The 24,879-nt window shown below is 32.4% G+C and overlaps 5 protein-coding genes across 5 annotated transcripts; 4 read left to right on the plus strand and 1 right to left on the minus strand.

Annotated features, from left to right (window-relative positions):
- Positions 1–1,090: 1,090 nt before the first annotated feature.
- Positions 1,091–1,778, plus strand: LOC106762354. The gene has a single exon (XM_014646223.2). The coding sequence runs from the start codon at positions 1,226–1,228 to the stop codon at positions 1,613–1,615; it is 390 nt and encodes a 129-aa protein (XP_014501709.1). The 5' UTR covers positions 1,091–1,225; the 3' UTR covers positions 1,616–1,778.
- An 832-nt stretch (positions 1,779–2,610) lies between these two features.
- Positions 2,611–6,357, minus strand: LOC106762353 (transmembrane protein 147). Its single transcript, XM_014646222.2, has 7 exons — positions 6,141–6,357; positions 5,717–5,786; positions 5,560–5,619; positions 3,966–4,080; positions 3,698–3,813; positions 3,330–3,454; positions 2,611–3,010 (listed from the first exon to the last, which is right to left on the minus strand). Exons 1-7 carry the CDS (start codon positions 6,215–6,217, stop codon positions 2,887–2,889), a joined length of 687 nt encoding a protein of 228 aa, XP_014501708.1. The 5' UTR covers positions 6,218–6,357; the 3' UTR covers positions 2,611–2,886.
- Positions 6,358–12,190: 5,833 nt separating this feature from the next.
- On the plus strand, positions 12,191–17,148 carry LOC106760469 (probable transcription factor KAN4). The gene is made up of 7 exons (XM_014643899.2): positions 12,191–12,660; positions 12,867–13,377; positions 13,677–13,753; positions 13,988–14,027; positions 14,489–14,600; positions 16,187–16,286; positions 16,411–17,148. Exons 1-7 carry the CDS (start codon positions 12,598–12,600, stop codon positions 16,561–16,563), a joined length of 1,056 nt encoding a protein of 351 aa, XP_014499385.2. The 5' UTR covers positions 12,191–12,597; the 3' UTR covers positions 16,564–17,148.
- Positions 17,149–19,957: 2,809 nt separating this feature from the next.
- Positions 19,958–21,735, plus strand: LOC106760470 (cytochrome P450 82C4-like). The gene is made up of 2 exons (XM_014643900.2): positions 19,958–20,897; positions 21,107–21,735. The coding sequence occupies exons 1-2, from the start codon at positions 19,995–19,997 to the stop codon at positions 21,728–21,730; spliced, it is 1,527 nt and encodes a 508-aa protein (XP_014499386.2). The 5' UTR covers positions 19,958–19,994; the 3' UTR covers positions 21,731–21,735.
- Positions 21,736–22,635: 900 nt separating this feature from the next.
- LOC106761018 (cytochrome P450 CYP82D47) lies at positions 22,636–24,504 on the plus strand. The gene is made up of 2 exons (XM_014644488.2): positions 22,636–23,597; positions 23,802–24,504. The coding sequence occupies exons 1-2, from the start codon at positions 22,686–22,688 to the stop codon at positions 24,435–24,437; spliced, it is 1,548 nt and encodes a 515-aa protein (XP_014499974.1). The 5' UTR covers positions 22,636–22,685; the 3' UTR covers positions 24,438–24,504.
- The last annotated feature ends 375 nt before the right edge of the window (positions 24,505–24,879 follow it).

Consider the following 24,879-nt stretch of genomic DNA (forward strand, 5'->3'; position numbering starts at 1 on the left):
AGGTTTTCATTGACAAAAATTATTAATAATTATTTTTTAAGACATCAAATTTCTTTAATAGAAACCAAGAAAAAACCCACTTGGTAGGATGTTTACTGTATGTATTTCTTGAAAATATCTTGGTCATCTAAATTCGAAATGTTCTTAATTTATATATAATTGGTCAGAACAATGTTATATCGATCAGTAAGTTAAGGTAATTACTAAAGGACATGAACAGATTATTAATTAAGTATGTGGGTCAGATTTATTCAAATAAAAGATCAAAGATCTATAAACACAATGTATAGAATAAATAAATTATAATGTATTATTACCAATGTAATGCTGGACTTGAATTCAACCTCAAAATGTCTTTTACAATTGAAAATTTAAGATATGTTGACATAAAAGTGAGAGAATATGTGAAGTAATAGTATTGAAAGTCTTTACGATATATATTTGGTCTTACAAAAACATCATCACTGTATAAAACAACTGTATGATATTAAGTTGATAAACGAGTTAAGTCTTAAATAAATTAATTTGTAAAATAAATTTTTTATTATGATTTTGCCAAATAACTATTAGAAATGGAATCTTCAACAGTTATTTTTAGAAGGAAGCAGAAAAAATACAAAGGCAAACCTAGATGGTGCGTATTCCTTTGCGTTATCACTAAACCTGTGTTTACTAGGACAATTGGGCGTCACTATCTTTCGTAATTTTATACTTTTTAAATTAAATTTGGATACTTTAAAAGAATATCATTTATTAAAATAATTTTATATAAAATATAAAATATATATCATGAAAATAAATGTATATATTAAGAGTATTTAGTTAGACAAAATAAATAAATGTATTTTCAGTTTCTATATCTGATGGTAAATGTCAAATTTAATGAATTTGATCACAGTTTTTTTTAAATGTTAAAAAAGAAAAAAACTGGTAAACTTTTAGAGAAATAAACAGTATTTAATTTTCTAAAATTTAAAAATGGTATTGATAATATGGAAAAAAATATTTGAATTGAGAAGTGGTGATGGGGTGGAGTTGTGACCCACCATTCCTTTTATTCATAAGCATCTAATCTGAAGTCCTCATCCGTGGCCTATCAGCCAATCAGTCTGGGAGCTCCTTATCCAAATAAATACCCACTTTTTTGATCTGAAGTGAGTGATACGCCAGCCATTTGCAGCTTTGGTTGATAAAATATTATTTGGTGTGTAGCAGTGAGGATCAAATGGCCATGGCCACAGCTGTCGTATGTCCTCAGAACATCACCGGCGGAGCCGTCGTCAGCTCACCTGCCAAGACCAAGAAGAGAATGAACAGAGTGGTACAGATAAGAGGCCTTAATTCATTTGGGGGACTCAAGGCTAGCAATGATGTTGTGGCCTTGGGACTACCCTTGAGCACTGAGAAGGGTTTCGCCAAGATTGTGAGCTCGGTGAAAGCAACAGCATCCAATGGAAAAGGAAAGGGAGGAGGAGCGCTTTCATCCACTTGCAATGCCGCCGGTGAGATATTCACAATTGCTGCTATCATCAATGGCCTTGTTCTTGTGGGGGTTGCTGTTGGCTTCGTGCTCCTGCGAGTTGAAGCGTGGGTGGAGGAGTCTGAGGCAGAGTGAAACCAAGTAATTAATTAATATCCACACTATATGTTCCTTCTATATTTCATGCTTCGCCTGTTCTTCTTTTCATTATGACTTGTATATCTATTTCTGAAATTTCATCGTTTTCTTGTTTACTTCGTAATTGGATTATCTCTCGTCAATAATTTATTGCCTTCAACTGCTGCATTACCAAACCTCTCCTTCCAACCTATGATGTTTCGGCCTCTGGGCTGCATACCAAATTATTTTTTAAAATTATTCTTAAAGTGCCCACACCTTACGTACAATTAAGCATTTCCAGTTATCTTTGTGCTTGACAATTTTTAAAAATAAAGACAAACACGTCAATATTGCATTCTTTTTTACAATGATTAAACATAATCTTCGTATTTTCGCAGATTAATATGAATTTTAAAGATTTAATTTAACCGCGCTCGCAATTTCTTTGAATCGTCTCACATCAAATTACAGATTGCTTCGAGTGTTTTACTCATCACAGGGCTAATGGCGTGTAAATAAAAAAGAAAATATAGCTTTGCAGATGTTCTTAAATGGAACTTTTGCATTTTAAAACTGCGGAGAAATGTATTGCAACCTTCCGCTTCAGTTTCATTAACACACGAGGCTGGTGCTCCGACCAAAATACTATTATGTCACCAGAAAATGATTTGATGCTAAACACATTCTTTCAAATCGCATCTCAAATTAAGGATATAAAATCATAGGTATGTGTCGAAATTTAGTGAAACCAGTTAAAACAAGCCGGTAAAACTGCATATATGCTGATTGATACATAGAAAATGTCCCACGTTACCACAACCATCGAAACATATAGTCTTGACTCGTTAGGTGAATTTGTGCGACGTGGGTGGGCATGGACAGCAAACGAACCCCTGTTAATATAAAATTTCGTAAGTTGTTTCACAATGATTTGTTTGCAGCCAGCATTCTAAAAACTGGAGTTTGGGATAGACAAGGCATGGGTGGGTCAATAATGGGCAGGGCGTGGGTTAAAAATGGGAAATCCTACGGAGTTTCAAACATAAAGTGTTTGCAACCTGTTATCCCAGATGATGACAAAAATTTCTAATGAATTGCAGCAGTCAACATTCTACCGTAAGATAAATAAGCGTGTTAAATTTAATCAAACTATTAAGAAACTACAATTGATAAAACATTTATGAAACTAAAATCATCGCGGCTGCCAAAAGAAGCAGATGACTCTGGACCAAAACTCCAGCCAGAAAATAGTTAACCAGGATTCTAACATTGTGCAAACAGCTTTCTCACACCGAGGGTCTCTGACACGCAGCAAACAGTTGCCAGCTAATAAAAGCCATCACCAGAGATGTGAACAGCTCAAAGCCTACCACTTTAGGAAAGTGCCACCCCAATCCACGCCTCAGATAGCTGCAGAAGACATAGTTCATCAAATATCACACTTCACTAAATGACGTATAAAATGATTTTTTAATGGCTGACTAAATAATTACACTACCATATACCCAAGTAAAATATCTAATACTAGTACAAGAGCATATGATGAGCAATCGGATCGTAATGGAACATTTGCACAGCGAGATGAGGTAAGCTCAAGACATATGTTATGCTTGGTTCTCAATCCAAAGACTTGTATTGCATAGGAAAAAATAGTAGAAATTTTTTAATATGAATATGAAATTACACATTTACATATCATAACAGTAACTGTAATGAATCGGGGAAAGACCTTGTGATAGATGGCATCGTTGCTACAATCCCGGCACTCAAATAAATAATAGGGATGAGGGTCTTTGGCTTATTTTTTCGAAGCCACATCAAAGATCCAAGTGCAGCAAGGGATATGCTCAACACCTGTACAGAGGCAAGGGCAGAAACATTTAAAGTTACACATAATACATATGCTACAAACTGCACATGAATTAAGTCGTGTTTTCACTAATAACACTTAACCAACATAGACAAACAATCTCATCATTTAAATGAATGTAGAATTAAAAGAAGTTCCAAATTCCAGGAAAACAATACTGATGAGGACTGTATTTCAGTATTAGAAAGAAAACTAAAAAATAAAAGACTCTAAACCACAGGACATACCAAATTCGCATTAGCCTCAAGGCCCTGGAGAATGTAATCCCAAGTAAATTCTAATCCTCTGGCCCCAACCCAAAGAGGAGCCAACCGATGCAGTACAGAGTCAGCAAACGCCCAGCCTGTCACAAGAAAAGTGCCACCAAGACCCAGATATAAGAGAAGTAAAGTGACACAAGAAACATAAATTGTTGATCCTAGAAGAAGAGTATCACTTTAAGATATACATAAATATAACAAAAGTGTAGAAAATGGTATAGCTTCTCACACATACCAAGTCCAACTGCTTGAAATTTATGATTCTGCGAGATATTCCTGTGAGTCAACTGGGTCAAGGCAAAATAAAGCCCGGCAACATCTATAAAACCTATTAATGCCTTCAAAAACTCCTGAAGAATAAAGGCCTTTGTTACCATTCGAGACAAAATCTTAATAATAATGTCTCTAAATAGACATTGAGAGTATCTAGGGTTTCAAATTATAAATTGACAGCCATCTATTGTTAAGTTATGTGCCTTCATTTTGTTGTCCAACAGAAACTTGGATTATTCTAAGAAAATATGGAGATTAGTTCCTTACACCAGAAGTGCTCCATAATTCCTCGAACATAGGCAGCACAACAAACTCTTTAAATATAAGGGTATCTATCTTAGAGGATACTTCATAAGAAAAATGAATTATTTTATTTCCATCTCTATTATGCATGAATGCGGAGTCCTTAATTTGGTAGGAAATGAAACGGTGATTTCTTTCTGGGCATACACAGACAAGTAGCCTATTCACTACACTCTAGGCTGAAAGGTATTGGGTTCTTGTTTTGTTACCTTGTTTATATTATTAATTTCAGTTGTGATTTGCGTTTCATTTTATGCCGATTCCATGCATATGGGAAGGGATTAAAAGTTATAAACACAGTTGCAATTTGCAATCTTCAGCATACAAAATACTAGAAAGGAGAAGTATCATTCCTCTCCATTCAGCTCTCATTCTGATAAATCAGTATGACTATTAAAAACACCTGCCTACTTCTTATATTGGCATGCCATACTCTTACTTTCAGTGTCTATATATGCTACTTTAACAAGTACCCTCCACGTTCATGTAGCCAATACACACTAAGTCTCAGTGGTGAGCATACTAGTATTATGGTGAACGAGAGTTCAACAAAAATATCAAAGAACAGAAAAAATAATGTAAGCATGATATGATGATACTGAGCATTGATTTATTCATTTAATTTTTGCGAAAAAACAGTTCACCTATAAAATTTGGCTGTTCTTCTAACAAGTAATAGGAAATTCCCAATGGCTTGTATGATATCAAACTTCACTGTCTCCACAATCTAAACGTTATAATTTAAGATAAAACTATGAATTGAGCAAAACTTGACATAATAATAATTGTGTTGTGTTAGCTAGGAAACTCAGATACGACGTGAACATAGGGGCATGGCAAATGTTAAACGTCATAAGATATGAAACAAACAGCTATAATTAACTCTTTGAAATTACTGTAAATTAAAAATCTTAAATTACAAGATATAAATCAAGTTTCATAAGAGATACATGTCATTTTAGATGCTCAGATTTAACTAGTTCTTACGGTATTTCAATTTACATCGGTATAAAGGTTAAAAAGGAAAATCACAAAAATACAACTAGAAAGTATTATAGCTTCTAAATGTCAATGCAGTGTTCGAAATAACTACTTTAAGTGTCTGTGAATTTGTAATTGCTCTCAGGTATACTATAAAAACGTAAATGCGCGGTCTTCATTTAAAGATTAAAATTTGTTATTCAACCTCTCTACATGGACAGTATACATAAATCAAATCAAGCATATTCATAAGGGGCAATTCGCATACATACCTGATACGGATCAAAGCTATCACTCTCCGATACCTTGAGAAAGGTAGCTAAACAAATAAGCTGCACAGCCAGAGTGTCGGACAAAAAAAAAGTCAGATTGTCACCTTTCTTTGTGCAACGACACAACAATAGTTAACAAATCAATGTATTCACAAACCTTCACTAACGCCGTCGCAAGATAAACTACAGCGGCTTTGATAGAGGTGCCGAGTGTATCATACTCAGATCTGCATTTTGAAACTACTTACTTAAGTAACACATTAAACCAACGTACAAGACCTAGTTTTGACATCGCAGTAAAAAGGGGGAATTCAAAAATTCAACACACCCACAAGATTTATAGTTCATCGAAGATTGAACAGGGTTCCCGATAGTTTATTGGTTACATCTATGCATTGAAAGAACATTACATAAACAAAGTTTTTTATAACAATTGAAGCAAGCGAAGTTATTTGAGTATAAAATAGATAGGTTTAGGGCTAGTTGTTTAAGCAATTGAAGTTTAAATGAACCCGAGAAACGTATATAGATCTGACGCGCAAGTTGTGAATAAAAGAAAAACAGAGAGAATAAAGAGTTACAAGGGCGTGGCGGAATAGTAGACGGCGTGGGGACCGAAGGTGAGAATCGCGCAGTTAAAGAAGTGAAAGACAGTCATGGCTCTTCTCTCTGCAGATCCAAACGAGAAGAAAACACTGAAACACGCTAACTTCTTCGACTTCACCTTCTTCTCCTTGTTCTGTCCTCTATCCGCTCCAAATTACTACTTATGACGTAATATTTGGGACTACTTCCCAGTTAATCTTAAATTTTGATTTGGGTTTCAAGAAACCTGTTCCTTTTAATCTTAAAACCTAGGATTTCAGCCTTATTTACAACACAGTAAATGTTTACTTCCCTGTAACTCAAACTTATAACACACAAGTTATATTTTTCATTCGAAACATTTATTAAATAATGTAAATTGCAATATATAAAAATAATTGCAGATCATATTTTTTTTATCTATTAAAAATATTAAATATTTAAGTTAACTGAATTATGTACTATAAATAGTTTAATTAATATTTAATATACTTAATACTAAAATAGTTGTAATTGATAATATAGATTAAAAATTACTAAAGACATTTTAAAATAAAAACTATAAAGACTACAAATATTATATCTATATTAACTTAAAATATATTTAAATAAACTGTTTTATATTTGTTTTAAATGGTATTAGCATAGATATAGTCTATGTACATGTACTTTTAAATATTTTATTATTGTAATTCTTTTAATTTAGTTAATTTGATTTATAAAAGATAATATGAGATACTAAACATGTTTAAAAATAAGGATTAATTAATGAAATTATTAGAAAAAATACCAATTTTAGAGTTAATTAAAAATTACGATTGCACAAAATAGCGTAAAATAGGGAATATAGCTTACAAATTTTAAATTAGTAAAAATAACTAAATTGTAAAGATAAAAAAATGTGAGTTAGGAGAGTATTATTAAATAAAATATAAGTAATTTTTTAGTAAAAAATTTAATTCAAATTCAAAAGTTCAACAAATCACAATTCATTACATTTTTTTTACACTATGTAATATCATTTAATTCAATTTAAAAAAAAAATCAAACTCGAGTCAGTTGTATTTTATTTATTAAGGAATTCATTTGTAGTTTTCAAGAGGCCTAATTCTAATATTTGTTTTCCCGCCTGGAAAACAGGTTAAAATTTAGTATTTAGAAACTGACATTTATCTTAGTTTTCCATGCAACAAATAAGAAAATAATAATTGAATAGAAATTAATACAAAAGAATAGAAAAAAATTTATTTTTATGTTATTTATTGGATTTTCAAGTAACAAATTAAATTAAAAAAATTGAAATAATAAAATAAAACAATTTAATATATGAAACTAACTGAGAAATTAAAAATAAAAAAGTATATTATGGATGGATGTTCTTGAGGAATTAAATAAGACTAATTGAACAAGAAACCTTGTGATGTGAGTTGTTGGGTTCATATATACAATGCTAGTTTTTGTTGGAAGTTTTTGGATCTTGAAGTTCATGTGTATTGGGTAAGGAACTAATATGAATTAGTATTAATTAAGGAATCTAATACCTTGTAGATAATTGATAGAAGATGATGTATTATAAGGTTGAATTGAAATGAAGTTGGATTGGATGGATATGGTTCCCTGAGAGGTAAGGTGAGTGATATTTAATGGAGAATTTGGAGTTGAGTAGAAGAAGATAAGCTTTTGGGTATGGCGAACAGAACTGATTACAGGCACATGATTTTTCTGCAACAGAGTGGACCCCTGCATACTGCATATGCACTGCTACTGCATCCACTACGTATTTTCAGCTGCTACCCTTCTTCAACCACTTATCTCTGCCTATACCCACATATTAAACCTCTTTCACCTGCCAAAGATTCCCACTCACAAATCAATCTCTCTACCAACTTCTTTTTTCTCTCCTTACTTTTCGTTTCTCAGATAATTATTCATAAATTACTAAGGATAATTCTATTCCCATTGATAATCACTTGCCGCTATGGAGACTATGAGTACGTACTAGCATTTATTATCATTTATAGTTTCAGAGTCCATGGTCCTTGTTCAAACATGATTTTCAGTTTGTTATTTATTCCATATTTTGATTGTTGTTGTTTAAGACTTTTTTTTCTCTCGTAATTAAATTTAAAAGTAATTACTAAAAAAAAATTAGTACTTCATTTCACAGTAAAAATATAAATTTTGTAAATACTAGAACATCAATCAATATAAAATGAAGGATTGTCAAAAACATTTTAGAATATTAATGTTGGTGATGTATTTGTGACGTACATAACAAGAACATTAAATTGTACGTGTAAATTTAGGTTTACGTATGGTCTGATTGCATTCTCCTTCGTTTAGTACTGTATTTGACCTTGTCCAGCTCTGCGACCAACGGCTATCCATGTCCTTTTGGGTCTTACAATCGCTCTTAGCCTCTTAGGCGAATAGGTGTGACTGATAATCTGATATATATATATATATATATATATATATATATATATATATATATATATATATATATATATATGAAAGAAAAAGAACCTATTCTACTGATGAGTTATAGCTTTGAATCATGTTTGAAAATGGAGGAAGCTTTGACCCTCGTGTTTGCTCATCACTGCATTATTATGACACCAACGACTAATTTATAATGACAATGTGCCATTTACGTACCTGTCTGCTTGCCTAAAAGCTGCCATGCTTGACAAAATGGCTAAAGCTTTTCAAGGTTTTGGAAGAAACAGCAAAACAACTCGTCGTACTGAACGCATTATGTATACGAATATATATGCTGATATTCTTCTTGAGTAGTGTAGATTATTGGCATGAACATCAAGTTATCCTTATTTTCTTAATAATCATCGTTATCTTCCATAACTGTTTATGCTGCCAACCTTCTGCGCTCCTCACCAACTTAGCTGGGTACAACAATAAAGGCATGATATTTGCAAAAAAAAAAATATTTTTCACGTTTATAAGTCAAAAATTATATAAGTATATATAGTCAACTAAATTAAGTTTTTTAAAAAATTAATGAAAAAGTATTATAAAATTTGAAGTACATAAATTAATTTTCAATGTCTGTTTCTGCATTTTCAGTAAAAGCAGACAGTGATTGTTTATGGATGACTTATACCTATATTGGACGGGCTTCCACACATCTAGTTCAACAGGAGAAGGCGATTTTACATTATGGAATGTTTATTAAAGAAAAAACTAAGTGTTTTGTTAAGTATTTGATGAAGGAAATATTCCTACTCAGATTTTTTACAATTGACTTTTTAAGTTTCTCTCTTCTAACTATAAATACCACTTATTTGTATAATAAAAATACATAAATTTTTACAAAGCATTCTATGTCTTCTCCTTTATATTATCTTTTAAGATATCGGTGTTCATAGAAAAAATACATAATAAATACATAAATTCTTACAAAGCATTCTTATATTGTCTTTTAAGATATTAGTATTCATAAAGTTCCGAAATCATTCACTGAATGATCAATTTGATAAGTTATTGTATTTGAAAAGAAAACTCATATAATTTTGTTTTGCCTTATACATTGAATGCGTTTTCTCTCTAAAAACAATCTTTTGAGCGCCTTAACCAAAACTATTTCTATTTTTTTCTTCAATTATGATTGCATCGTATTTTTATTATTATTTGTTTGACTTGATGATTATTTTATTATTTATATTTTTGTTTTATTCTTATACAATTACTATTATAATAATATTTATTATTATTATTATTTATTTTGATTATTTTTCTAATAATTTTAGTACCGAGAACAAATGATATTATAATGATTCACTATAGTTTTAACTTATATATACATCTTGTTTTATATTATTTGATTTTGAAGTTGTGGAATTTGTTCTTTGTTTCTTTTATCAATGTTAGATGCAAATTATAAAGATCAAAATTGTAAAATCTTTATTTTTTATAATTTTTTGTTTGTTTTGGGATTTATATACATTAGTAAAAAAAAGTAATGCAACAAAGTAAAAAAAAATTAATGGGGATTTGAAAACCCCCAAAAAAAAACACTAAAATCTAATTAATTATTGGCATTACGAAGGTTTCAAATTGCTACAAGTTCATATTGTTAGAAGTAATTCGGATTTTACAAACCGTAGGAAAGTAATCGGGGTTTCCGAAACGACTAGGAAGTAATCGGAGTTTCAAAAATCATCAATAATCCATTTGGAATTATGATTTTACTAAAAACCACGAGAAACATCAAACATAATCCTAGTTAAATATAATTTTTATTATATACAACAATTCAAGTGAGTCGAAATTTCACGTTCAAAACTCATTATTTTTATGTGATGTTTCTTCGAAATCACTAAAACTTAACAGAATAATAAAAAAACCACGAAAGAAAAAAAATATAAGATATTAAATACAAAGAATTTGTCACCAATTTGTTACCCCACATAAAGTTGGAACCAATAAAAAAAAGTTGGAAAATAAAATTTTAACACCATTTTTTGACACCATTTTGACACTGCACACGTGTCAAAATGTAGTCAAATCTAGTCAATGACACCATTTTTTGACACCATTCTGACACCAGTTAGCCTTACAATCAAATCTAGTCAATGATAAAAAAGATATTTTATGGAAAATAATTGAGTTAGGCTACAACCTTAAAGACGGTACCACTACAGGCCAAACAATATACACCTTACCCAAAACGATGTAATATTAATTTTCAGACAAACTAAATTAAAAAATAAAATAAAATAGAAATAAAAACACTACAAAGAAAGTTCTTACATATTACAAGTTCCCATTTACTAAATTAGTGTAAAAATTCTTACAAAATTCAAATCAATTTACTAAACCATTCTAATACAGGACACTGCTAAGCAATATTTTACTTCGATTATTAATAACTGGTGTTGGTTATCTTCATTAAATTAACTTAAAGATGGATTGAATCTCATTTTCTGCACTTGAACAAATAGTCTGTGGATTTAGAGGCAGCGAATTATCTATACCATATAGAACTATATAATGTCATGGCTTTATCCTATTTATTCAAATATTTTCGAACAAAGCCAAAAATGTAGTCTGAAAATCATGTGGAAAAATCAGACCACATTATCCGTTCCCAAATAATTGCGAACGGATTAAGACACTGGTTGCACAACCCAAAAAATATTGAAAAAAAAAGAAGAAGATCAAAACAAGACAAATCTACGTGAGTCAACCTTTTGTTGAAAAAATAATTTAATTTTTTTCAACAGTAGCTTTTTCTAAGTACAGAGTTTCCAAGTTAAATTTACACATGAATTGCTATTATTTAGCTTTTCACTATTAATTTTTTATGCAGAAAAAACCTATGATTTTTACATTAATATATAATTTATTTTTCAATTTTTTAGTTAATATATAAATATATCAAATAAGTGAAGTAGACGGACTAACGGTTTGACCAATTATAACTACAAATCTGGGCTTTGGAAGATCAGCTTAAGCAAAATGATTATCAGAAATCATATATAGCTGGCAGTGGTTTGAGTTTGATCGAATTTTTGTATCACATTATGTATAGAACAGACATTTTTGTAACACCATAATTTCTCCCAACATATTCATGTGAAAAAAACAGTCCTGGTATGGTTTCTCTCTACTCCATATTTGTGTCATCTTGCGTGTTTGATGGACAATAATAGAAGGTGAAGAGGTTTAACGCTGCATGAGGCAGCCATTGAAGAATGCATCGTGGGTGAGGATAAGTTTAAGCAGCTACATTTTGGACTGCATGTCAGTGTTTGATAAAACGAGAATATTCCTATTAAAGAAAATGGTATTAAAAAGAGATAAACTAAACCTCGATTTTGAAACAAAAAGAGCAGGGAATTTTAATGGGTCGTCGCAATCCATCAACGTTATAGGGAGACTCCAATTCCCATTCCAATATTCCCTTGAATAGTACTCATTTTGTTTTTCTTCAATTCCAACCATTCCTGACAAAACCACAATTATATCACCCCAACCTCATTAAGTAAAAAGAAAATGAAAAACATTTTACTGCTGCACTGCACTGCACTTACCTGCTTCTCTATTTCCTTCTCTTACTCTCTGCACACACAGTCCTTTCTTATTGATGACTAATCCCCAGCTTCCATAAATAACTACTCCTTTTTTCGCTACCTTTTCGTTCAAACAACCATCCCAAACAAACAACTCCCATCAATTCTCTTTCCCTGCTGGTGGCAACTAGTCTCTGCACTATTAAACATTGTTTCGTCACTGCTTTGATTACAACTTTCCGTGTCGTCCTTCATCCCTACTAGGATGCTACTTAAAAAGCCCACCACCACCTCTCCCCCAGTCATACCATTAACACATCCATTTATAAAACACAAATCTTTTCTTTATTTATAGACACTTCAACCATTCTTTACAATAAACACTTCTGTTTGAACCAGATAGGACTCTTTTGACTATTTAATGCAATTGTACGTCATGAGCTCGTACTCAAAACCACTTTTAAATTGGAACAACGGTACACCAGTGAGTGTTACTCGGTTACTCTACCTTTCTTTTTTTTAATTACCTCCTTCAATCATTCACTCTATTCTCTTCTTCATATTTCCCTCAGCATTTCCTCCTACTTTCTATGTCTTACTATATTTGATTCACTGTGTCATTTCCACATTCTTTTCCTTTCTTATGTAATTGTACCACCTCACTGCCCACTTCTGTAACTGATATTCCAGATCTCTACAATCCCTATGTGCACCACTCCGCACGCTGTAATGCCAACCTTTGCACCTTTGCCAGAGCCAGACCTCTCCTTAAACATCAGCCCTCCATTCACTTCAGATCCTGACGCTAAACAACTGGAAACAAGCTGCAGCGGATTCACATTAACCACCAAAACGCTTTACACCGATCTGTGCTCAACCTCGGATTCTGGTAGCAGTGGAAGCGATTTAAGCCATGAAAATGGTTTTCGCCACATTGTCTACAACCTTGGTCATCGTGAACCGACATTGAGCTTAGGCTCTGGAAGGGAAAGTTTGAATCCTTATCCTATACAAGGAGCTGTGTCGAGAAACTTCAATCACCTCCACAACTACCAACCTCAGACCAACACCGTTGATTTCAAACGAAATGCTAGAGGCATTCAAGGTGTTAAAAGAAGCTCGAGAGCTCCTAGAATGAGATGGACCACTACCCTCCACGCTCACTTTGTTCATGTGGTTCAGCTTCTTGGTGGACATGAAAGTAAATCACCAACTCAACGATCTAAGCATAGTTTGCAAGCTATGATTCAGGTTTTAAACAGTGGTTGTAACCGCGGTCACTGTTTCTTGCGATCTTTGACGTTGTGTGGAATTGCAGACAAATGCAAGTTCTAGTTGTGGTGGAAGAAACCCTCGAAACCATGATGTCTCGGCGGGAATAGTGACTGCAGACCATTTTTTAAGCCTTGAAGGATTAGTTTGATCATCATTCTTTTATGAAAGTTTGATATCATATTACTCTCGTTAATTCGTTTTGGTTGCATGTTTTGTTGGTGGCAGGGGCAACTCCGAAGTCTGTGTTAGAGTTAATGAACGTGAAGGATCTAACTCTAGCTCACGTGAAGAGTCACTTGCAGGTGGGCTTACTGTTTCTATCTCTCTGCATTCTCCCTGGTTCCTTTTTCGTGGTAATTAATGAAATTTTCTTTTTATTTTCTGACTTTACAAAACAAACATATAAAGTTCCTTAGTCATTGCCTCCCGTAGTGGGGAAGCTAGAACAAAAACTAAGGACAAAGAGGTATCTAGATGCTAATCTTAGCGTTGTGGACTTTTCTTCTCATTTTATTTCATGCGGGATGTTCATGCAGATGTATAGAACAGTGAAGAGCTCTGACAAAAGCAGCGCAGGTAGTTGGATGTTCCCTCTCAAGGACCCCATTTTCGTTTCTTCTATTATTGTTATTCTCTTTGTTTGAAATCCTTGGTGATTCGAGTGTGGCAGCCCATGATTTGTTCTAGTACTGTTTTGAATAAAAAATTCAGAAATTGTATTCCTAAAACTTTTCCTCTGACTCTTTTTGTTTGATAAAAGAGTTGCTATGATCTTCAAAGTTTAATGTTTTTTGGAACTGAACCAATAAATAAACAAGTTTGAACAGTCCAAAAGAAGACTAGTTATGAGGTAGAATAAGAGATATGATAATTAAAAGGAAAGAAAAAATATAAAAAAGTGTGTTCTGAAAGAACAATATATGTGCATAACTGGTTGGGATAGGACTACAACTTTAAAGTTTACATGTGAATTATTAAGGCGGTGTCTGATAAAGCAAGAATATATAATGGTTCTACCGCCGGTGGTGAAATTACAGGTCATGGGCAGACAGGTATAGGGTTGAGCCAAAAGCCAGGGATTGTCGATCTGCATGGAGCCTTAGCTTGTGAGAGACCAAATTTGCCACAGCCGCTGCTAAAATCCCACTGGTATTCATTGCACTATTTCACGCCTCTTCTCTTCTATAATTTCAGTTTTTTTCTGTGCAAATATTCTTTCTTTTCTCAGCATAAATAATCTGAACCTAATTAATTTCTTCAAGAGAGAATGTAAACAATATTTATACCAATAAGAATATTTTTTTTTTATTTATATAGTTTTTATTCTCATTTTACCTTCTATATAAAATTTTGACATGTTTTTTTTTTATTATATTGTATTTGTAATTCCTTTCATTAACATGTAGTTGGTTAAATAATTATTTAAAGATTAAGATGAGAACAAAAAACCAAATAGGTTTATGTGCAGCTGTAGTGAAATTATTTTCTTATTATTTAGTATTTCTATTTTTGTTAATGAAATTATATCTATTGTATATTTTATCTATATTTTCCTTACATTTTACAACTAACAAAATGATGTGCATTATGGATATAACAACAATAATATCTGTATTATCTGTTGATTTCTGTATGCTAGTACAATTTTTTCTATATCTCTTTTTTTCCTTCACATTTATTGATTGATATATCGCATTACTTGAGATATTAAAATAAAGTAATTTCTCTATTTTTCCATCTTTTATGTCTGAAATATATATCACCAATATTTTCCCTTATCTGATTTTAAGAGATAATGTTTAAGATAGATGCAAAGAAAAAGGAATATTACAAGTTCTTGTGTATACTTTTTACATGAATATGATATCAATATTTTTCTTTTATACATTTTTATTCAGTTCTGTAACAAATATAGTGTTACGGTGTGGTCATCTGTTTCAAAGTGAAATAGAACTGAACCTAAGAGAATTAATCTTGAACTGTTGAATATAGTTTCGATGTGTGCTGATGTTAATCACAGACTTATTTAATATTGAAGCATGTATATATATATATGACCAGAGAAATTGATTGTAGCTAGTGGTTAAAAGTCACTAGAAGAAAACCTAGAGGTTTCTATAGGTTTACGCCATGTCATTTATTCGGTATAACAGCATACTTATACCTTAATAATCTATCAGTTCCTTCCACATTATATTTATAGTCCATTATAGTTTTCACTTTCCTTATACTTTTATACACACTCAGTGAGTATAATTGCATTTAGCAGTGATTCACAATACTGCTGTACACTGTCTTTTTCTTCTGTAATATTCCATCGTCAAATTTTTATGTTAAGTCATTTACAAAGAGGTACAAGTAAAATGTAAAGTACATAAAAGTCATTATCTAGGGAGAAGTGATTTAACTTTGGCAGAGACAACTGTGAAACGTAGAAACTTAACTCTGATCTTAATTAAATTATCACCAGAACAAGCTGATTAAGTTCAAGTTCAGCTTTGTAAAACTGATATAGCAGTATCACGACGTAGGCTTCTCTCATAATTAACCTAGACTTTCCTTTTCCTTTTCACTTCTCACTCCAAGTTAATTGCTATGAGATCATAAAAGGGTATTTGGATTGATCTGACATTTTGCTTGCCTCTATACAAAAAGATAAGCTTAACTATGTTGGTTTGACATGTTTGCGTACCTTCTTTACCTAACTAATTTCTTCACATACTTTTTACACTCAGGACGCCATGGCAATCATCGATGGAGACAAATTCAATAAATTACATAGAGAGCCCCATTATAAATTCAATGTATTCTGATATGAGAGAAAAGCAAACCATGGTAAGTTGGAAGGAACCCATAGATTCAAACATTGCTTTACTAGTTTCAGTGCAGTTTGCATGTACTGCATATATCTTAATTGAAAATAATTAATTACACTGGAGTAACAGTAATATTTAAACAGGTGGGTGGACAGCATTATGGAGGCCTGTCGAATTGCATGGAGGAGAAATTGGAATCTTGCACTTTGTCACGTTCCGATATGACGCTAGACCTAGAATTTACCCTTGGAAGGCCCACTAGTTCCAAAGAGATCACGCAGAAACAACAGTGTTGAACACATTTAAGCATGCCCCAACTTATACTATATAACTTAGAGAAAAGCGTATGAATCGGTTTCTTTTTCCATGATACATATATTTATGAGTTTTGTCTAGCTACAAAAAGAGATGAGAGAAGAGGATAAATCTTTGCTAGGAAACATTTGCTTCTGTCCAAACAATTCAGAATATGTCTTTAATGTCATTTTCAGTACAAAGAGTAGAAGAAATATAATAGTTCTCTCAGACAATGGACCATATATGTTGTAATCCTTCAGAAGAGGACCCATCTTGAACTGGTGGGTCAAGATTTATGCCACTGTCATCACATCATTCTCACCTTCATATTGTATCAGAGTTTACATTTCAAAGTTTCTTCATAATTTATTTTGTTAGAAGTGGGTTTTAGGCCTAACTTAACCCCACAAAACCGGCTTGTAAGGTGAGGTCATGCACCTCAGGAAAAGAGAAATGCCCACTTAGAATTCGCTAGGATAGGCTTTAACCATGACTATGATACTATGTTAGAAATGAGTTCTAGGCCTAACTCAACTCCACAAAACCGGCTTGTAAGGTGAGGTCTACACCCCACTTATATATTATAAATTGGCCTTATCTCTAGTCGATGTGGGACTTCCAACATATTTGGTATTAATTTTTATTTCTATATAATTTAATACTAGTAAAATATGGAACCACCATTGTGTTGTAAAAAGAGCAATGTTATCTAATTATTTTACAGAATAACGTTATTCTTAATAGAAAAGTGCGAGGATAAAGTTTTGAATTCTTCTTAATGTATTAATTAGTTCAACTGACATCCTTATGGTAATTTTAAACATTTATTTTATTTTAGACCATATAGTAATTTGGAAGGAGTCAAGTAATTTAAACTCACTCCAGTTCCTATTTACTAAATTAAAATTTTATACTAATTTCTTATTGATTTTCTTCTATTTAAAACTCTTAACTTTCCACTTTACAAGTTAAATTGATTAAATAATTTTTATTTCAAAACCAAGCCAGTAACATGTCAAATGCAATCTAGACAGGAAATACTTCAAACTATTCCGTTTCAAACCCTAATTAATTTGATATCTTATAAAAATATAATTATAAACTTTTAAAGTATTACCCTTATAAACTAATTTTTAAAAATTTACTAAATAAATCTTAATTCGTCGATATGTCTTCTATTGTTATTATAAACTCATTTTCATGTGTAAAACTAAATAAATTTGATATAACAAACTTTGGTTAGAAATTCTAGTGTAAGTTCAAATAAAAAATAAAATCATGAATTCATTATCGTTATTTAAGAAATATATTATATATCTCCATAAAACACTTAACAAATTTGACAATTATCTTTCAAAATTTATTCAATATTTTAAAATATAGATCTTTAACTAATAAACTAAAATATCAGTGGATGAACTACTTTCTTAGTAAATTCTAAATCTATAAAGAAGAAATTGAGGATGAAATCTTGAAGTGTAATACATATTTCAAAATTTCAAGCACAAAAATAAAGAAAAAAAAACGTTAGTTTAGGAATAGAAATATTTTATTCTGCTGAACTTTAATCAAAACATTCATTGCCCTGTTTCATTCTCCTTGACTGACATGGATAACGAATGAATTCTTAATCCAGTGACATTTTAAAGTTAGATTAATCAGTTGACTAATGGATGATTTCTCATCACTAACTAAACAATTATTATCTGACGTTTTCCTCCTCATGTCATTTACTCACTCTTTCTATCCTAATCTTTTTTTTTTAAAAAAAAAAAACTTAAGTTAATTCAACCTAATACTAAATATTAATGGATAGTTTAATAATGTTTTATAGAGAATAAAATAATATATTTAACCAATAATAAATTTTATTAAAGTAGATTTTAAAATATAATTTTAATATCATATTAAGAAATATATTTTAAGTTTAATTTAATTTTAGAAAATCGATTTATAAAATATTAAATTAACATATATATTTTAGGACCATCCTCAAGCGTAGACATGTATTAGTTGTAATAATTTGTCTTAGGATAAAATAATTAACATTAAGAGACAGAGGCATGAATAATGATGTGCTCATTTAGTAGTTGGTGGTTTAGAAAATGTTCTCACATCAAAATATGAATATCTTAAGAGTAAATATAAATTTTAATTATGATTCTGATATGATTTTACACCTACTTATATTATGTATTGATTTTACGATAAAATTTCTAACAAAAATAAAGATATGTTTAATTTAAAATTAAAATTTAGAAAAGTAAATCAGTTTAAAACTCAGAACGTATTCGAGATATATACGAGTAATATGGAACTAAATAGAAAGGTTGAAAGAAAGACACTTCCGGAAATTTAGAACTGCTAACATTTTATTACAGTTAGAGAAGGTAAACTGTACTAAAAATATATACATATTAGATTCTGTTATATCAATCCGCCTACGTATGATATATTTATATTAAATGCAAATATATATATATATATATATATATATATATATATATATATATTAATGTTATAATATAATATAATAAATTGTTTTTCATCGATTTTTTAATTTTAAAGCACTTAATTTTGAAAACAATGAACTATAATAATCGTTTATGCATTATACTTTTAAATATTATTAATAATAAAATTAATTTTTATTATTAATACTTTATAAATTTATACTTTATATTTTTTTAAAAATTTTGGACCAATTTATCAGCAATGAGTGATAAATAATGAATGAAAGGGAGAACCTAGGGGTTTTTATTTTTTAAAAAAAGAAGTTATAAATGTAAAGAGATTTTATTTTTTGATGTTCAGCTATGACTATTTTTACAATTTCTTATTAAACTGTTGAGTTTTAATAAACCACCATATAAATTAAGAAATGAAAGTTTATTTTAAAATATCAGAACAACAAAAGCACGAAACACAAAACAATAATTTTATTATTAATAAATTTAATTATGTTATAATTTAGAAACAGAATACATAAATATTTTTTTGGTTTTAAAATAAAATAAAAAGTCATTGAAAAGTGTATCTGGAAGAATCCAACTCATGGTTAAGAAAAAAAGAAATTGTTATAATAATAAGGCTGGGTAAGGCATGTTTGGGAAGGAGTGCAGCTTGAGCTTAAGGGGAAAATCATTTCACTATAATTCTATACTTATTCGGAATTCAATATATGATGGCAAGAATTTGTTATTAAAGAATCATTTTCCATTAATTCATACGTTCTAGCATCATCATTTTTCAACAAAATGTAAGAATTTGTTTATTTGCAACGGTTGTTAAAGATGAGGCATGTTTCAGGCTACTAAATTCAGTACTAATTGCAATATAAATTGATTGAACACCATCTCCATTTGCACAATATCTTTTCAAAACCATGGATTCCTCCTTGCAATTAACTATTGTAGCCATTTTGGTAGCCATGTCAGCCTTTCTCTGGCATGCTTTTCTCGGGAAGAAGAGAAACAATAGCAAAGAAGCTCCTGTCCCAGTTGGTGCATGGCCACTCATTGGTCACCTACACCTTCTGGGTGGCCATGACCAACTTCTCTACCGAACACTAGGAACAATGGCTGATCAATATGGACCAGCGTTTAACATCTGGCTCGGTAGTCGCAGAGCATTTGTAGTTAGCAGCTGGGAAATGGCTAAAGAATGTTTCACAACCAATGACAAGGCACTTGCCTCACGCCCCACAACCGTTGCCGCAAAGATTATGGGATACAACTACGCAGTGTTTGGTTTTGCCCCTTATAGTCCCTTTTGGCGTGAGATGAGAAAGATTGCAACTCTTGAACTTCTTTCCAACCGCAGGCTCGAAATGCTGAAGCATGTCAGAGTGTCGGAACTCGGCATGGGCATAAGGGATTTATACAACTCTTGGGTCCAGAACAGGTCTCGGCCTGTGCTTGTGGAACTGAGCCGATGGTTGGAGGATTTGACTCTGAACATGGTGGTTAGAATGGTGGCTGGGAAACGCTACTTCGGTGCCTCTGCAACGTGTGATGATGATGAAGCAAGGCGGTGCCAGAAGGCTATTAATCAGTTCTTTCATCTCATTGGGATTTTTGTGGTTTCAGATGCGCTCCCGTTTCTGCGTTGGTTTGATGTGCAGGGGCACGAGAGGGCAATGAAGAAAACTGCCATGGAGTTGGATGCCATACTTGAAGGGTGGCTACACGAGCATCGTATGCAAAGAGTTGATGGTGAAGTTAAACCAGAGGGCGAACTTGATTTCATAGATGTCATGTTGTCTCTTCAGAAGACTGGTCACCTATCAAATTTCCAATATGATTCCGACACCAGCATCAAATCCACATGTCTCGTAAACTCAACAACCTAATTTATTCCTTAATAACTTACTTTATGTTTCCTTAATCAGCTTGTCTCTCTCTATGCATATATATGATTGTGAAGCTTAACTCTGAAAATCACCAAAATTCTGAATTATTCTTTCTGACAGTACTTTATAGCTGAAAGTTAAAAGCTTTGCAATGTAGAAATTACTGAATTTTTGTGTGGGAATATATGCAGGCTATTATACTTGGTGGCAGTGATACCTCAGCCGGAACACTTACTTGGGCCATCTCATTACTCCTGAACAATCGGCAAGCATTGAAAAAGGCCCAAGAAGAATTGGACCTGAATGTTGGCATGGGTAGGCAAGTTGAGGAGTCAGACATCAGAAACCTTGCATATCTTCAAGCCATTATCAAGGAAACCTTGCGGCTATACCCAGCTGGGCCTCTCCTAGGACCAAGGGAAGCCCAAGAAGATTGCAATGTGGGTGGTTATGATGTCCCTGCTGGAACACGGTTGGTGGTTAACCTGTGGAAGATTCATAGGGATCCAAGGGTGTGGGAAGAGCCTTCTGCTTTCAGACCAGAGAGGTTTCTGACAAGTGATGGTGTTGATGTTCGAGGCCAAAACTTTGAACTCATTCCCTTTGGGTCTGGTAGAAGGTCTTGTCCTGGCATGTCTTTTGCACTCCAAGTTCTTCACCTGACATTGGCTCGTCTGCTTCATGCATTTGAATTTGCAACTCCATCAGATGAACCAGTTGACATGACGGAGAGTCCTGGTTTAACAATTCCTAAGGCAACTCCCTTGGAGCTTCTTCTCTCTCCTCGCCTTCCACCCCAATTATATGCCTACTAAATTAACCATGCATCTTCTAATATTACCTTATTCTTCAACTATCAGTCTTATATGTCCTTATATTTTCCATTAAAATATTACCCAAGAGATCAAATAATAATCTCATTTTATAGTTGATGATATGCATTTCATCGTATGATATACTAATGGAGTCTAATAAGAAATTATGGTTAAGGATATGAAAATATAATATGCATCCAAATAAGGTCCTGAATTTCACCTTCAATTATTTACAAAAGTCATTTTCGTGGCCATCGTTGTTTTCCTTTGAACTGTTCGTGCACGTCACTAACATTTTCCTAATTTTCTTCCTCGTGACGTTAAAGTCAGAGACATTGCTCTCATAGAACTGAAGCGAGAAACATAACTAAGATATTAATTAATATTGGAAAATAACGCAACTCGCTACTCTAAAAACAACAACACATCGATAACTCTTTTAATGATAGAATGAATATATGTTTAAAATTTAAGATAAAATATAAATATAATTAGAAATATTATTATTTTAAATTATTTGGTAAATAATGTGTATTCTAAATTCATTAGAATCAATATATTAAATTTAACATGTCCTTTTAATTTAAAATATTTATGTAAATTAAATAAATATATTATCATTTAAACGTAAATTATTATTTTTCATTTTTCTAAAAAAAAGTAATGGTACCAGCAAAAATATCCTATTTTTTATTCCACTTATCTAATATCAATAAAATCATATTTTTATTTTAAAATATAAAATCATTTTAAATGAATCCACTATAAAAGTAAAAATAATATTTTTTATTAGATGTTGAAGTTTGGTAGAAAAATTAAGTGGTATACATAAAAACAAAAATTCCTTAAAAAAAAACTATAACAAGTACTCTCAGCACATTATATAAACATAAATAAACGAATTTTACTTTTGTCTACAAAACTATACAAGTTGATCCAAAGCGCGCAACTTGTCATGGAAGCAGCAGCGCTTGCTGGAGTAGCTGTCTTTCTATTACTTAGTTACTTCATCAAATGGGCTACAGCAGGTTCTGCTCGCAAGCCACCGGAAGCAGCCGGTGGCTGGCCTTTAATCGGCCACCTTCGCCTCTTTGGTCGCTCCGCCGGTCAGCCTCTATACGAAACGCTAGGAGGCTTAGCAGACAAGTATGGTCCAATATTCAGCATCCGAATCGGTGTGCATCAGGCGGTAGTGGTGACCTCTTGGGAGTTAGCGAAGGAGTGTTTTACCACTCTGGACGTTGTTGTATCATCTCGTCCCAAATTCAGCGCCGCAAAAATCTTGACATACGACTATGCTAGTTTTGGGTTTTCCCCTTACGGACAATTCTGGCGCGACATGCATAAGATTACGGTTTCGGAGCTACTTTCTACCCGACGTGCTGAACAGCTTCGAGGAATTAGAGATTCGGAGGTGCAGAGTTCGTTGAATGAACTATACGGAACGTGGGTGGAGAAAAGAGGTGATTTGTTGGTGGAGATGAAGGAGTGGTTCGGGAACATGAATCTGAACGTGATTCTGAGGACGGTTGCGGGAAAGCGATACGGTGTGGGGAATGGAGATGAGGAACGGATGAGGGTTCGGAGGGTACTGAGAGAATTCTTTGATTTGATGGGGGTGGTTGTGATTGGGGATGCGATTCCATTTCTTGGGTGGCTTGATTTGGGAGGTGAAGTGAAGGAGATGAAAAAAACGGCTGTAGAAATGGATAGCTTCATGTCTGAATGGTTGGAAGAACATCGCCAACGAAGAGACTCAGATGGGAAGAAAAGAGAGGAAGACTTCATTGATGTGTTGCTGTCTGCTCTGGACGGGGTCGACCTTGCTGGTCACGATGCCGACACTGTCATTAAAGCCACATGTCTGGTAAGCTGTCTCATAAGTAAAGTTCTTATTGAGTTCAACATAGTATATTTGTTTAGATAAGGATTGAAGTGATATCAGGAGAAAAATAATAAATTGTTTAATCGTAGTTAAGATCGAATTTGGCTAGTTTTATCAATGAAGAGGTTGAATAATGGAGATTTTATTCGAAATTTGCAACTGCTAATGCCTTGTTACATCTTACAGACATTAATAGCTGCAGCAACGGATACTACAACAGTTACTATGAGTTGGGCATTATCGGTATTGTTGAATAATCGCGATGCCTTGAAGAAAGTTGAAGATGAATTGGATGAGCATGTGGGGATGGAAAGAGCGGTGAATGAATCTGACATAAACAAATTGGTTTACCTTCAAGCTGTAGTTAAAGAGTCAATGAGATTGTATGCAGCTGCACCACTACCTGGTCCACGTGAATTCACAAGCGATTGTACTTTAGGTGGCTACCATATCCAAGCAGGTACGAGATTGATTTTGAACATTTGGAAGATGCAGAGAGATCCACGTGTATGGGAAAATCCATTGGAGTTTGAGCCAGAAAGGTTCCTCACAACCCACAAGGGTGTGGATGTGAAGGGTCAACATTTTGAACTACTTCCCTTCGGTGGCGGAAGAAGGTCGTGCCCTGGCATGTCATTTGCCCTTCAAATGACACACTTAGCTTTAGCAGCTTTTTTGCAAGCATTTAAGGTCACAACACCGAACAATGAACCAGTTGACATGAGTCCCGTATTTGGACTCACACTCATCAAAGCCACACCACTTGAGGTTTTAATCCAACCTCGTTTACCACATCAACGTCTCCTTAATAATGTATCCTAATTACGTCATTGTTCTAAGCAGCACCTTCAATTGGTATCTATATAGAATGATCAGACTTTCTGTACAATTTTATGAGCGCAATATTGTATTCAGACTAATTACAATTATTATGAGTCAAATGTTGCACACAAATAAAGTAGTGTTTAAAATTGAAATCATAGTTAAAATTCGGGCCGACAATTAAATAAGTAAAAAAGGTGTTTTTTTTTTTATCTTAATTCATTAATGAAATAATTAAGAAAACATATCAAAATTAAAAATTATATAAAAATTAAAAAATCATTAATCAAATTTTTAAAAACATATTTTTATATAAAAATAAAACCTTTCGATATAATCTATTCCATATGCTTATGTCTATCTATTTGTCGCTAATCTAACTTTTAATATCCTAATTTTACCATCTACATTAAATTCACTGTATAAATCAAATAACATTCTA

This window comes from Vigna radiata, chromosome 5 (genome assembly GCF_000741045.1).
Source record: "Vigna radiata var. radiata cultivar VC1973A chromosome 5, Vradiata_ver6, whole genome shotgun sequence".
Lineage (NCBI taxonomy): Eukaryota > Viridiplantae > Streptophyta > Magnoliopsida > Fabales > Fabaceae > Vigna > Vigna radiata.

What these genes read in the sequence shown, in the direction of transcription:
- LOC106760470 (XM_014643900.2), top strand. Translation starts at nt 19,995, where the DNA reads ATGTCAGCCTTTCTCTGGCATGCTTTTCTCGGGAAGAAGAGAAACAAT. An exon ending in GCATCAAATCCACATGTCTC is followed by an intron (nt 20,898 to 21,106) that starts GTAAACTCAACA and finishes GAATATATGCAG; the next exon opens with GCTATTATACTTGGTGGCAG.
- LOC106760469 (XM_014643899.2), top strand. Translation starts at nt 12,598, where the DNA reads ATGCAATTGTACGTCATGAGCTCGTACTCAAAACCACTTTTAAATTGG. An exon ending in ACGTGAAGAGTCACTTGCAG is followed by an intron (nt 13,754 to 13,987) that starts GTGGGCTTACTG and finishes ATGTTCATGCAG; the next exon opens with ATGTATAGAACAGTGAAGAG. An exon ending in CTCTGACAAAAGCAGCGCAG is followed by an intron (nt 14,028 to 14,488) that starts GTAGTTGGATGT and finishes GTGAAATTACAG; the next exon opens with GTCATGGGCAGACAGGTATA.
- LOC106762354 (XM_014646223.2), top strand. Translation starts at nt 1,226, where the DNA reads ATGGCCATGGCCACAGCTGTCGTATGTCCTCAGAACATCACCGGCGGA.
- LOC106761018 (XM_014644488.2), top strand. Translation starts at nt 22,686, where the DNA reads ATGGAAGCAGCAGCGCTTGCTGGAGTAGCTGTCTTTCTATTACTTAGT. An exon ending in TCATTAAAGCCACATGTCTG is followed by an intron (nt 23,598 to 23,801) that starts GTAAGCTGTCTC and finishes TACATCTTACAG; the next exon opens with ACATTAATAGCTGCAGCAAC.
- LOC106762353 (XM_014646222.2), bottom strand. Translation starts at nt 6,217, where the DNA reads ATGACTGTCTTTCACTTCTTTAACTGCGCGATTCTCACCTTCGGTCCC. An exon ending in TACTATTCCGCCACGCCCTT is followed by an intron (nt 5,787 to 6,140) that starts GTAACTCTTTAT and finishes TTCAAAATGCAG; the next exon opens with ATCTGAGTATGATACACTCG. An exon ending in ACGATGCCATCTATCACAAG is followed by an intron (nt 3,011 to 3,329) that starts GTCTTTCCCCGA and finishes TGTCTTCTGCAG; the next exon opens with CTATCTGAGGCGTGGATTGG.